Here is a 14179-nt window from a genome sequence, read left to right as displayed (position 1 = left end):
ATGGCCACTCGTTTTTCTTTAGTTAGCTGATTGGTTCTTGCCATAATATGAATTTTAACAGTTGTCCAATAGGGCTGTCGGCTGTGTATTAACCTGACTTCTGCCCAACACAACTGATGGTCCCAACCCCATTGATAAAGCAAGAAATTCCACTAATTAACCCTGATAAGGCACACCTGTGAAGTGGAAACCATTTCAGGTGACTACCTCTTGAAGCTCATGGAGAGAATGCCAAGAGTGTGCAAAGCAGTAATCAGAGCAAAGGGTGGCTATTTTGAAGAAACTAGAATATAAAACATGTTTTCAGTTATTTCACCTTTTTTGTTAAGTACATAACTCCACATGTGTTCATTCATAGTTTTGATGCCTTCAGTGAGAATCTACAATGTAAATAGTCATGAAAATAAAGAAAACGCATTGAATGAGAAGGTGTGTCCAAACTTTTGGCCTGTACTGTATATGTAGTGATAGAGGATTTCTATTCTATAGACAGTCATAAATCATTTTAATAATAATAATAATTGACCTAATTTTTGGTTAGGATAATTGTTGATGGGCGGCACGGTGGTGTGGTTAGCACTCTCGCCTCACAGCAAGAGGGTTGCCGGTTCGATCCCGGGCGTGGGAGCCCTTCTGTGCGGAGTTTGCATGTTCTCCCTGTGTCAGCGTGGGTTCTCTCCGGGTGCTCCGGCTTCCTCCCACAGTCCAAAGACATGCAGGTTAATTGGTGACTCTAAATTGTCCATAGGTGTGAATGTGAGTGTGAATGGTTGTCTGTCTCTATGTGTCAGCCCTGCGATAGTCTGGCGACCTGTCCAGGGTGAACCCTGCCTCTCACCCAGTGTCAGCTGGGATAGGCTCCAGCCCCCCCGCGACCCTCAAGAGGATGAAGCGGTTAGAAGATGAATGAATAATTGTTGATAAAATGTTGTTTTTCCTGTCCATTCTGACAGACGGAGTCCGAGCACAGAAACTGAACGGTTAGGAATATGATGACAAATGATCTGATCAGATGTTTTTTCAATAAAAAATAAAGATTATTTTTGACGACTGATATCAGTGAACAAAGTCATGATTTAAAACACATTACATAGCTACATATTTTATATTGGTTTTGTCATCACAGCTCAGAATGTCCTAAATCTCTGACATAAACCTCCTGAGGTGAATGTTGTGTGCAGATACACAGACAGTGGATGAATGGATGAGGGTGATGATGACATGATGACCTGGACATTACCTGTTCAGTGTAGTGTCGGACCACTGCCCACATCAGCTTCTCTCTGCGGTAAAACTGGTACTTCACCTCAAAGAAGGCCAGTCTGACGGAAACATCACAGACAGGAAACAGACACTGAACACAACATCACTAAAGTAAAAACACAAATGTTTCCTCTTCCTGTCGCTGCTGAGTTCAAACTGAGATCTGATCTATCTCATGTTGCATTAAAGTGACAACAAAGCAGCACAAGCACAACACTGAGAGCAGGAACAATTGTCTCACTTAAAGATGAGGTCGTCAACGTCGGTCAGCGTCGCTCCGATACTTTTCAGCAACAGGTTCAGAGACTGCATCGCTGCTGGCTCTTGAGCCGAGTCCTCACCACCGGAGCCCAGAGACAGACTGAGATGGAGCTGAGATATAAAATATAAAAACAGAGACAGACTGAGATGGAGCTGAGATATGAAATATAAAAACAGAGACAGACTGAGATGGAGCTGAGATATAAAATATAAAAACTGAGATGGAGCTGAGATGTAAACTATAAAAACAGAGACAGACTGAGATGGAGCTGAGATATGAAATATAAAAACAGAGACAGACTGAGATGGAGCTGAGATAGGAAATATAAAAACAGAGACAGACTGAGATGGAGCTGAGATATAAAATATAAAAACTGAGATGGAGCTGAGATGTAAACTATAAAAACAGAGACAGACTGAGATGGAGCTGAGATATAAAATATAAAAACTGAGATGGAGCTGAGATGTAAACTATAAAAACAGAGACAGACTGAGATGGAGCTGAGATATAAAATATAAAAACTGAGATGGAGCTGAGATATGAAATATAAAAACAGAGACAGACTGAGATGGAGCTGAGATATGAAATATAAAAACAGAGACAGACTGAGATGGAGCTGAGATATGAAGTATAAAAACAGAGACAGACTGAGATGGAGCTGAGATATAAAATATAAAAACTGACAGACTGAGATGGAGCTGAGATATGAAATATAAAAACAGAGACAGACTGAGATGGAGCTGAGATATGAAATATAAAAACAGAGACAGACTGAGATGGAGCTGAGATATAAAATATAAAAACTGAGATGGAGCTGAGATGTAAACTATAAAAACAGAGACAGACTGAGATGGAGCTGAGATATGAAATATAAAAACAGAGACAGACTGAGATGGAGCTGAGATATGAAGTATAAAAACAGAGACAGACTGAGATGGAGCTGAGATATAAAATATAAAAACTGAGATGGAGCTGAGATGTAAACTATAAAAACAGAGACAGACTGAGATGGAGCTGAGATATAAAATATAAAAACTGAGATGGAGCTGAGATGTAAACTATAAAAACAGAGACAGACTGAGATGGAGCTGAGATATAAAATATAAAAACTGAGATGGAGCTGAGATATGAAATATAAAAACAGAGACAGACTGAGATGGAGCTGAGATATGAAATATAAAAACAGAGACAGACTGAGATGGAGCTGAGATATAAAATATAAAAACTGACAGACTGAGATGGAGCTGAGATATGAAATATAAAAACAGAGACAGACTGAGATGGAGCTGAGATATAAAATATAAAAACTGACAGACTGAGATGGAGCTGAAATATAAAATATAAAAACTGAGATGGAGCTGAGATATAAAATATATCAATAATCGATATAGGTAGTCATCTCAGTTCAGGGTTGAGTTCAGTGGTCGGGGTATAAACGAAAACTAAAAAACTCTGACAGGTTGGACAGTGAGGGAACAGTTATAAGATTTACAGGAGAAGTGTGAACACTGAACATCTTGTCACCTTGATGGGTGAGATGTGGAAATGTTCGAAGAAGCTGAGTCCTGACGTATCGGTGAGCGACGCCTCCATCAGCTCCGTCTGCAGCAGCTGCAGATCTCTCTCTAGCAGCTGAGACTGAAACACAAACATGGTGGACATTAACCCTATGTGTGCAGAAGGGTTAGCAGAGTTAAACTTGCAGCATCGCCCTACCTTCTGTCTGTCGGCCTGAGGATCAGTAGCAGGTGTGAACAAAGCCAAGATGGCTCCCAGGAAACCCTGATCAATCTTCACCGCCATCTCCTGAACCAGAGCCATGAAGTACCTGAAGTACACACGAACACCGGCAATCAGTCACATGGCACATACAGCATCGTAACAGAGGTCATACTCAGGTCAAAAGGGGAGATCTGTCAGGACAAGAGGAAGGTCAGGAGCAGAGGAAGGTCAGGACGAGGGGAAAGTCAGGAGGACAGGAAGGTTGGGACGAGGGGAAGGTCAGGACAAGGGGAAGAACAGGAGAAGAGGTAGGTCAAGACCAGGGGAAGGTCAGGAGGGGAGGGAGATCAGGAGGAGAGGAAGGTCAAGATGAGGGGAAGGTCAGGAGGGGAGAAAGGTCAGGACTCACTTGAACTGCATCACATTGCTGTGCTGGTTGAATCTGGTGATGATGGACACGTCGATAAACGGCTTTGGTTCTTTGGAGTCGAAGATTGAAGTTAGTGTCAGCTCATCACAACAGATCAAACATAAATATCTCATATAATTAAACATGTTCTGTGAACCCTGATGATGATGATGATGATGATGATCCGTCAGTTCATCTACTGTATGAATCATTAAATACTTTCATGTGTGTTATAGCTGATATTCGTCACTTCCTGTTTGTTCCTCAACATTTATGGATGTAAATGTGAATCACTGAGTCAGAGTCTGTTAACACGGTGCTGATGATGTGTTCAGGGTCTGTGTTGTGTTAACACGGTGCTGATGATGTGTTCAGGGTCTGTGTCGTGTTAACACGGTGCTGATGATGTGTTCAGGGTCTGTGTTGTGTTAACACGGTGCTGATGATGTGTTCAGGGTCTGTGTTGTGTTAACACGGTGCTGATGATGTGTTCAGGGTCTGTGTCGTGTTAACACGGTGCTGATGATGTGTTCAGGGTCTGTGTCGTGTTAACACGGTGCTGATGATGTGTTCAGGGTCTGTGTCGTGTTAACACGGTGCTGATGATGTGTTCAGGGTCTGTGTCGTGTTAACACGGTGCTGACGATGTGTTCAGGGTCATATGTTCTGAGTGTCCACACTGGACAGGTTAAGGAGGACCCACCTGAGTCCAGAGCGATGGATTTGGGAGGAGGAACAGGATGGAAGACGATGGGAAAGATGGCCCCCGGCAACTGGTTATCCACCTGTACGGAAAGACCACGTCAGTCACACATGTAGGAACAATAGAAACGTGACGAGCTCAGAGAGCGGACTGTTCAGACGCCATTCAAATAAATTTCTCTTGATTTATTAACAACACCACACCATCAGAGGGCAATGAACGCACCACACTGTTCATTAACTCATCTGGAAGCAGCTCAATATTTTTTAAAAACGACACTCATGTCACTGATGAGAATCAGATCAGATTTATGACCACACCCTCTGATTGATCTACCTGTCCTGACACAGGTGTGAACGACACACGTCCTGAGGATACAGCAGATCACCTGCTCAGGTGAAAATTAAACATACAGAACAAAAATAACATGTTCCTTAATAAACTACTGTTTTTACTGTGTTACCTGTACCTGTTACAGCGCCCCCTGCCCCGCCCACACCTGTTCAGGTGTGTGCGTCCCAGTGTGTGTCCAGGTGTGTGTGTCCAGGTGTGTGTTTGTCCAGGTGTGTGTGTTCAGGTGTGTGTACCTGCAGCCAGTGCAGCTGTGCCCTCAGGCTGCGCTGGTGCAGCGACTGTTTGAACTCCACCTGGATCCCCGACAGGAAGTTCCTTCTGACCGGGCAGGAAAATGGCTGACGCATCATCATGTTGGCTCCGCTGAGGTTCACCTGACCACCAGTGACATCACACACTCTCAGTCAGCAAATTGGACAGGTCTGTGTGTAAGTGTGTGTGTTGTGTGTGGTGTGGTGGTGTGTGTGTGTGTGTGTGTGTGTGTGTGTGTGTTGACCTCTGACCTCCAGGTTGGTCTCCAGTCTGACCCAGCCCCCCTCGTTCTTCCCGCTCAGCTGACTCTGGTACGTTTTCTCCAGCAGGTTAATGTTCTTCTGACTGAACGGCTTCCACCGGTTCTTTGGCTTCATCTCCCAAACCACACCTGAGCTGTGACACAAACACACCTGAGCTGTGACACAAACACACCTGAGCTGTGGCACAAACACACCTGAGCTGTGGCACAAACACAAATACCAATCTACCTTATTGTGCACCACCTGCTGATTTGTTTACCTGGGCCCTATTTCAGAGAGCAGGATCAGTGAAACTCTGAGTTTGTTGAGCCTGAGTTGAAACTCTGAGTTTTCTGTTTCACAAAGCCAGTTCAGTGTAACCCAGAGTCAGTTACTATGGCAACATGCTCTGTGAAGCTAATCTGCTGAGTCACAGGTTTGCTTCATCTCAGCCCGAGGCTTATGGAGTTAGATTTGTGTCTTTATTACATGTGAGAAAATAAATGATATGACAGGAAAAAAACTACTGAGAGAAAATAACTATTGAGAGAAAAAAACTACTGAGAGAAAATAACTATTGAGAGAAAAAGTTTTCACACTGATGGCAAAAAATAATAATATTTGAGACTAAAAAAAGTTTTGAGAGAAAAAATATTTCTTTCAAAACATTTTTCTTCTCTCTTTCAAAACCTAAGTCTTTGCTCTCGTGTCAGGATTTTGCTTTCGCTGCGAAAATAATGTCATGGGCGGGGCCACGTTCCTACTGGCCAGTCTCAATCAAATTGACAGCTGGGTGAGGATCGTCTTGGAGTCGAATTCAACTGAATCATTCATCCACCATGGTCGATTCACTGGCATAGATGCGCTGCGTTATTTGAGAGCAGAGACTCCAATGTTTGGGTAAGATGATGACACAAACACATGTATCTAACAATCTGTTCCACCCACATATATCACATATTACACATCCTGGATTTACATTATCATCACAGCACATTTTATGCATTGTCCTTTGATTCTTTTCTTTATAACATCAGAGACACTGAACACATCAGAGAGACAGCGGTTTGTCGGCCCGTAAGAAAAGTGTCTCTGGCTCTGAAAAGACTTTGGACCCTTGTTGTGGTTTTCCCTGGACATAAATCACAGTCCATTATTAAAGTAATTACCACGGAGCATCGGTGGCTCAGTGGATGGAGCGGACGCCCCGTGATCAGACGCAGCGGCCGCGGGTTCAAACCCAGCCTGCTGTCCTGTGCTACATGTCGTTCCCTCTCTCCCCATAACGTTATGCTGTCCTGACATTAAAGGCAACAAAAGCCCAAAAATAATGTTTAAAAAAAGAACTGCAGGTTTGTCAGTGTTGATGAGAAATGAATCTACGTGGATACATGATGCAGTGATTCATGAATACTTTTCATATATTCAGAGACTCTGCGGTGTAACTGGCTCACTGATGGGACTCAACATCCCATAATAGCTCCATGTGAGAATGAAGGAGATTACATGAAGTCATTTCACAGCAGTTAAATGAACCTCAGCCTAATATTGACAGAATGAAGTCAGTAGAAACAAAATTTTTACCAGTCTGTTTAATATCTGTGTGTTTGATGTTGAGTTTGTGCCCAGTGTGTTTGGGCTCCATCACATGACAGCTGAATAACTTATATTCAAATATATGAACACTGTTAAGATAGAAACATGTTTCTGTATGTTGACACATGACCTCATCACATGACATCACATCACTCGATGTTTAGCTGCAGCCGATGGAAGAAATTTATTTATTTTTTGTTATCTGCACGTCTTTCAGTGCTTGCCGTGAACATGCGCCCCTCTGGCTGAACATACTCAGAATTGATTGAACTGATACTGATCAGCTGTTCTGGAACCAAAAACTCAGAGTTTCTCAGCTCAGGCTCAGTCAACTCAGAGATCAGGATCAGGCTCAGAGTTTGTTGATCCTGCTCTCTGAAAAAGGGCCCTGGTGATGTGTTTACCTGCTGATTTGTTTACCTGGTGATACCAATGTAAGAGATCTCTTGCCGGCTGGCGTTGTTGATCAGTGACAGTCCGAGGTTTTGCAGCGACACCTTCACTTCCTGTTGGAACTGTTCGAGCTCTTCAGCCTGCCGGGCCTTCGTCACCACGGCAACGTCCTCGGTGAACAGCATCACCCGCTGGCGTCCGTCCAGGAAGGAAACCCAGTGAACCTGAGACAGGCTGTCGTAGGAGAACTGACCCACCTCATCCTGCACCAGAGACCACAGGTTCAGACGTTCAGACTCTGAGGCTAAATCTCATTTCTTATTTTTACCCCACGCCCTGTTCTGAGTGTCGCCTCACCCCTCAGAAATGGGACAACCCTTCAGACCTTGATAAATCACAGGTAGTCGTCAACGCTGGCATTTATGTAAAAAGACGTGACGTGTTGCCTGATACTGTGAAAGTGTCTCTGCTGTGGTGATTTCCCTGACGAAGGCTACACACTCGTGTTTCAGGACCCTCGTGATTTATTCACAACTGAAGTTTCACAAACATCATCAAATAAAAAAGAACGCTGCTTTATCACCGGGACACTTATGGTGCTCTGTGGGCTAATGTTAGCTAACTGTTCAATATCAGTTTATGCTGCTCTTGCCCTGTCAGTCTGTGCTGATATCATAGAAGAGACAACACATTCAGAAACTTCTCTGCTGGAGTTAAATTAAATTTTGTGGATCATCAGAAGAAAATACGAACTGAAAATAAGTTTAAATTCTGGACACATCATAATTATCAGTGTGACCTTAGCATAAAGGACAGAGTTAACCCTTTAGTGTCAGACCTTCAGCAGATCCAGCTCTCCACAGTGTTCCATGCAGCTCCAGCTGAGTGTTCGGTTTCCTGTCGGGTCGTCCCACACAAACCGCCGAGCCTCATTGGGTTTCAGCTGGTGAACCACCTGCGAGCCGCTGAGGAGGAGACAGACAGAGGGTCGTTAGGTTTTTATTAAACTGTCATAAATCAGCTGTGAGGGTCCGAAGATGGAGCGACGCCAAAAGTCCGCTCGGGCAGATTCTGAATTGTGATGCTGGACTTTAACAATAACATCGAAATCCTGTCCATGTAGGTCACAAATAGGATTGGTGACAAGGGACAACCATGGCGGAGGCCAACATCCACCGAGAACGTGTTTGACTTTACACCAAGTATGCGGACACAGCTCTCTTTGGTACAATTTATTTTATAAAACTGATATCGAAAAAAGTATTGTTCTGGAACCGGTATCAAAGTGAAGGTATCGGTATCGACATTGAAAATCTTTGAATGATACCCAGCCCTAGCAGTGACACATCAGGACTTTTCCTGTTGCTTCCTCCTCAGATGTCCTCTGTGTGTTGTTGATGAAGTTGTGTATTGAAGGGGATAATTTCCACCTCACTGCACCAGACAGCAGGTCCTTGAACCCGCCGGTCTTCAGGTCTCTGGTCGGAGACTGCAGAGAATCCTGGGTACAGAGATCAGTGCAGCTGTCAGCTGATCACCACCTGGTAGTGCGCTGGATCAGATGTTTGAACTGGGATTGTCTGGCTGCGTGTCGTCTTCAAAAGGTCTTCAGCTCCTTCCTCAACAGGAAGAGTTCCTGCATCAAGAGAAGGTTTGGGACATGGTGCAGCTGTCGCGGTGGCAACCAAAGAACCTGCTGGGTGCTTGGTTCAGACTCGGTTTGTCCAGGAGACTTCTGGAGCAGCAGGGTCAAAAGGTCAGGAGGACGGAAATCTTCTTCTTCTGTGGTCACTAAAGCAAAACAGATGGACTTTTAGCCAGCCTCAAAGAGGTTCTGACAAACCTCTGAACATTTCGGTTCAGTCCAGGCTATTCTCAGCAGAGAGGAGAACTCAGACCTGACTGGCGGATAAACTGAACCTGAGCAACACCTCGTCCACAGAGTCAGAGGTCACTGAGGCAGCTGTTGACTCCTCTACATGAGTTCTGCAGACCTGCAGAAGGTTTGTGACCATGACCTGAGGGGGACTGTGGGAGTTTTGGGGTACCATCACCATTAGTCCTTCAGTCTTTTATGATCAGAAGTGTTCTCCACCAGACTTCCTGTCACATATTCTGTTTGTGGCTTTCATGAATGATTCTGTTCATGAAAGCCACAAACAGAATATGTGACAGGAAGTCTGGTGCAGTGGAGGCGTGGTCAGCATTGAGCTAGGGTTTCTTCAGGATAAGAGGAGGACATTCAGGTGATGAGGTCATCGGATCGGGATCCTGCTGGTGGATGATTTCCAGACACATTCAGGAGGGGGGTGCCAACAGGACACAGTGACCGTTTATAGATCTGATGAGGACGTACGACCTGCTGCACTGTGTGTGTGTGTTTGTGTGTGTGTGTGCTGACCGCTGCCTGTAGCTGATGGTGACCCAAGGCGTGTGGTTGAGCAGCAGGGCCGGAGCTGCTCCTTCATAATAATCACTGAAGCTGATGACGGTCGACAGATCAGAGATGTTGACGTCTACGATGATCCCGCCGCACTGAAAAAACACACACATGTAAACAACAACTGACAGTGTCAGAGTAACATGAGCTGTGATTGGTCCAGTAGAGACACTGACCATGTCAAGGCTCAGCAGGGTGCCGTTGTCCTGACGGTTAAAGAAGAAGAACTTAGAGGTGGATTCTGATCCGACAACACGGACGCACAACTTCCCTGAACCATTTTCAGGCCACAGAGGGAGACACTGCAATAACAACAACAGCTACAGATCAACAAAAACAACAGAAGAAGAACAGATCAACAGCAACAGAAGAACAGCTACAGTTCAAAAACAACAGAAGGAGAACAGATCAGCAGCTCTAAGACGACCTAAGGAGACCGCTGTGGCTGCGACACAAACAGAGAGTGTCCGCAGGTGTCTGGAGTCATGGACTCTTACAGTGACACCAACTGTCTCTGGGACAAACGAACAGACGTCACATTCACCTCGGTGGAGGAGATGTAGTGCCACTTGGTGGAGGTCTGACCGGTGACTTCTCCAACTTCCAGCTCATATGAAGACTTGTTAACCAGCGTGTAGAACGGACTCATGGTGACGATCCTGGTCAGGTTAAAACTGCTCATCTGGATACTGATGCCCACCTGGACACACAGACACAGAGGACTGAGGACGCCAGAGTGAAACAGCAGAGAACCAAGCTCCTGTTATCTGTTCTTCACATCAATCAGATTCATGTTTGGGCCATAAAGGTAAAAACAAAGTGGAAAAGCATCCATAAAGATATACAGTAATAAACACTATCTGTCTGTGGCTCAGTCGATGTGATGTTGCTGTGCAGAGGATTGTGGGTCAGAACAGCGTGTCGACCTGTAAACTGGAGAATGCGACCGGATACAGTCGGACATCTCGTGTTTATCTCCTGACCATCCTGCGTTTTAATTTTTGTACTGAAGAGTTTTTAGTTACCAGGAAGTCCATGTTGTTGGCGGGACAGCGAACGCAGCCATAACTGCCCACAGTGTCCAGAGAGAATGCATCCGACCAGGAACTGGTGGAGACACACAGCTGGAGCTGCAACAAACAATCAGAACAATCAAACATCAGACAGACATGTCTGTCTCTTCAGACGGAGTTCGGGACTCTGGCAGCAGGTGTTATTCTCACCTTGCTCTTGCTGAACAGGTTCTTCTTCCTGAAGGAGAACAAGATGATGTCTCTGAAGTCGGCCGGGTGTTTGACGCTGATGTCTTCGGCTCTGTACTGCAGCACTCGAGAAGTCTTGTTGATGATCCAGTATGGGCTGAAGAGTGACAGCAGCAGGCGGCTCCTTGTCCTCGTCACGTGAATGCTCACATCCACCGTCATGTTGGTGTCCGAATCACAGGTGAGACACACAGCCAAGAACTCAGGCATTTCCTGTTCAATACGAATGTGTCCGTGCCAGTCGCGGCCCTGATACCTCATCAGCACCAGCGACACGATCTCACCTGAGACACGAGCATTCAGGAGGTCCGACGTGCTGCCTTCCTGAAGCTCATAGGAGTCTGCTGAGCTCTGAAAGACCAGATCAGACCAGACCAGATTATCTGAGGGTCTCCCTTTGTGACAATGTCTTCAGTGAATCAGATCTTTTAATCATTTTAAATCTGACTGGTCTGTTGTGCTTCACATGATACTGATAAACTCTCTGACCCATTCAAACACCCTCCACCATTTGTCTTTCTGCCTGTTTTACCTCCATCATGTGGCGGACGGTGTACGGCAGCAAGTTTCGTAGCGTGGCCACAGGGTGGAGGTGGATGATGTAGGCTGGGTCCCAGTCCTCCTCTCCATGACTGGCAATGTGTCGTAGGTTGTCAGGGACAGCCAGCGTGCTAACCATCAGCGGCAGCAGACTGCTGTCGGTCGCGGGACACTGCAGCACTGAATGCACCTCTGAGCTACGGTGCACCTGCTCCTTCCACGCCACGCAGGTGGATGAAGGGCCGTACTGACCTTCCAGAGGACCCGCCGGACGCACAAACAGCTGACATCTGGGGAGGACAGAGAAGAAACTACAGTCAACAACTTCTGAACTACCAAGACCGGAAAAACCAGAATCTCCTCTATTTGCTGAACTATAATAAGTACAGAGTGTCAGAAGGCTGAGACTCGTCGCTCTCTTTCAGCCAAAACATTTAGTTCCTGATATCAGCTCCTCAAACAGGATATAAAACATTCCCCGTTTATGTTTTCTTGTCCTGACATTGACTCCACAGTTCTACAGGACGATTATCACAAACCAACAAACACCAACTGAGATAAGAGACAGACACACCCCATCGTTGGTGCTGATGCGAATTCTGGCCCCTGAGCACAGCGGTGTGAAGCTACCTGTACGTTTCCAAGGCGATGTGAAACTCTGTCTCTGGTTCAGCCTGTCCGATGCTCTGCAGGCTCCTGGATGTGGGACAGTACTTCAGGATGATGAACGGCACCGAGAAGTGATTCTTTATCTGAAAACACAAACAGTTAGAAACAAGGCTCCTCCCACTGCTGACTCGTCAACATGTTCAGAAGTCTCTGTGTTTTAGATTCAGACCTGCAGCGGTGAGCGGACAGTGATGACCTTGTTGCCCTCGGCAGCATCGATCTGCAGCAGCACAGAAACTGCCTCCTGCAGCATCGGACCACGGATGTTGTAAAGACGACGACCGGGTTTGTCGACAGCGATGTTGGAGATCTCGCTGTATCCGGAGGGAACTGAGGGTTCAGAAACACATCAGCATTTTTGGTCTTCACTCACAAGTCTCCAGTTTTATTTAATGTGACTGTGTGTTTTATAATCTTTCCTCTCATTCATTCATTCATTCATGAGCAGGCGACCACACAAGGTGCTGGACAGACATTAGAACATCTGTGTCCTGCTCAAAGACACCTGAAATTGTGGAAAAGAGGAGTCAGGGATCGAACCATCAACCCAGCTTTACCTCCTGAGCCTCAGCTGACTGGAAGGCGCGACTCCTCTACAGGTTTTCCTGACCTCCATAATCAACACCCCCCAAACGTCCCGCAGACTGAGCGTCTGATGACATTCAACTACTCTGTGTTAAACTGTCAGTACTAACACACTGGCTGACAGGACATGTGTGATTAAGTTTCAGCCTGATACCAAACAGCACGATAAACACTGTCAGGTGCCTCTGAGCTCCATTTGTGTGACACCAGCTGAACCTGATGCTGCTGCAGATGTCAGAACTCCTGGACAACATGTTTTACTGACTAAGAATGTAAAGAACACTTATCGTCTGTTTCTCACACCTGCAGCAGACACTAATGAGTGTTGGTGTGAATGTTGAAACAACAGAATGAGACTGTGGTGACAGCGAGGCACTCTGACCAATGGTGAGGTTGAACAAGCAGCTCTCCTGTCGCTGCAGAGCCGACAGTTTGCCACGTGACGACGGTTCGAACATGGAGTGCTCCAGGTCCATGCTCTGATCCACCGACAGCTCGTGAAGTTTTCCCTGCGCTGACGAACCCACCGGCCTCAGGGTGGCGCTGTGCTGCACGATGAGTGGAATCCCCAGAGAGTTTCTGATGGTGAAGGGGGCCTTCTCCTTCAGAGAGTAGTCAAAAGTGGAGGCTGTGCCCTCTGAGAATGCCTGATCAAAACACAGCAAACACAAATTACTGTTAGGTTCGCCAAAAACTGAGGTTAGAGAGTTATAATATTAAAATGTGTTATATCTTGCTGAGGTTATAGAGAATGTGATGTATCTTGGTGAGGTTACAGAGGATGTGATGTATCTTGGTGAGGTTACAGAGGATGTGTTGTATCTTGCTGAGGTTATAGAGGATATGATGTATCTTGGTGAGGTTATAGAGAATATGATGTATCTTGGTGAGGATACAGAGGATGTGATGTATCTTGGTGAGGTTATAGAGGATGTGATGTATCTTGGTGAGGTTACAGAGGATGTGATGTATCTTGGTGAGGTTATAGAGAATGTGATGTATCTTGGTGAGGTTACAGAGGATGTGATGTATCTTGGTGAGGTTACAGAGGATGTGATGTATCTTGGTGAGGTTATAGAGGATGTGATGTATCTTGGTGAGGTTACAGAGGATGTGATGTATCTTGGTGAGATTATAGAGGATGTGATGTATCTTGGTGAGGTTATAGAGAATATGATGTATCTTGGTGAGGATACAGAGGATGTGTTGTATCTTGGTGAGGTTATAGAGAATGTGATGTATCTTGGTGAGGTTACAGAGGATGTGTTGTATCTTGGTGAGGTTACAGAGAATGTGTTGTATCTTGGTGAGGTTACAGAGGATGTGTTGTATCTTGGTGAGGTTACAGAGGATGTGTTGTATCTTGGTGAGGTTACAGAGGATGTGTTGTATCTAGGTGAGGTTATAGAGGATGTGTTGTATCTCGGTGAGGTTACAGAGGATGTGTTGTATCTTGGTGAGGTTATAGAGAATGTGATGTATCTTGG

General features: G+C 45.5%; 2 protein-coding genes across 6 annotated transcripts in view; one reads left to right on the top strand and one right to left on the bottom strand.

Moving 5' to 3' along the window:
- Positions 1 to 14179, top strand: part of LOC125900157 (uncharacterized) — a 251790-nt gene that overhangs the window by 132213 nt on the left and 105398 nt on the right. The gene's annotated exons all lie outside the window — the stretch shown is intronic.
- The window catches only part of vps13c (vacuolar protein sorting 13 homolog C), a 124632-nt gene that overhangs the window by 26986 nt on the left and 83467 nt on the right, over positions 1 to 14179 (bottom strand). For all 4 annotated transcript variants that reach the window (XM_049594805.1, XM_049594821.1, XM_049594799.1 and 1 more), the window contains 19 exons: positions 13075 to 13339; positions 12277 to 12437; positions 12069 to 12190; positions 11431 to 11728; positions 10860 to 11249; positions 10662 to 10766; positions 10181 to 10336; positions 9813 to 9938; positions 9598 to 9731; positions 8035 to 8161; positions 7224 to 7459; positions 5217 to 5361; positions 4947 to 5087; positions 4360 to 4441; positions 3657 to 3726; positions 3242 to 3353; positions 3050 to 3163; positions 1505 to 1635; positions 1241 to 1322 (listed from right to left, as the gene is read on the bottom strand). In XM_049594805.1, coding sequence (XP_049450762.1) covers positions 1241 to 1322; positions 1505 to 1635; positions 3050 to 3163; positions 3242 to 3353; positions 3657 to 3726; positions 4360 to 4441; positions 4947 to 5087; positions 5217 to 5361; positions 7224 to 7459; positions 8035 to 8161; positions 9598 to 9731; positions 9813 to 9938; positions 10181 to 10336; positions 10662 to 10766; positions 10860 to 11249; positions 11431 to 11728; positions 12069 to 12190; positions 12277 to 12437; positions 13075 to 13339 — 2997 coding nt within the window. The remainder of the gene's footprint in view (positions 1 to 1240; positions 1323 to 1504; positions 1636 to 3049; positions 3164 to 3241; positions 3354 to 3656; positions 3727 to 4359; positions 4442 to 4946; positions 5088 to 5216; positions 5362 to 7223; positions 7460 to 8034; positions 8162 to 9597; positions 9732 to 9812; positions 9939 to 10180; positions 10337 to 10661; positions 10767 to 10859; positions 11250 to 11430; positions 11729 to 12068; positions 12191 to 12276; positions 12438 to 13074; positions 13340 to 14179) is intronic.

The sequence above is a fragment of the Epinephelus fuscoguttatus genome, linkage group LG2, assembly GCF_011397635.1.
Source record: "Epinephelus fuscoguttatus linkage group LG2, E.fuscoguttatus.final_Chr_v1".
Lineage (NCBI taxonomy): Eukaryota > Metazoa > Chordata > Actinopteri > Perciformes > Serranidae > Epinephelus > Epinephelus fuscoguttatus.
Note: the sequence above shows the minus strand (reverse complement) of the source record. Positions and strands in the feature narration are given on the sequence as shown.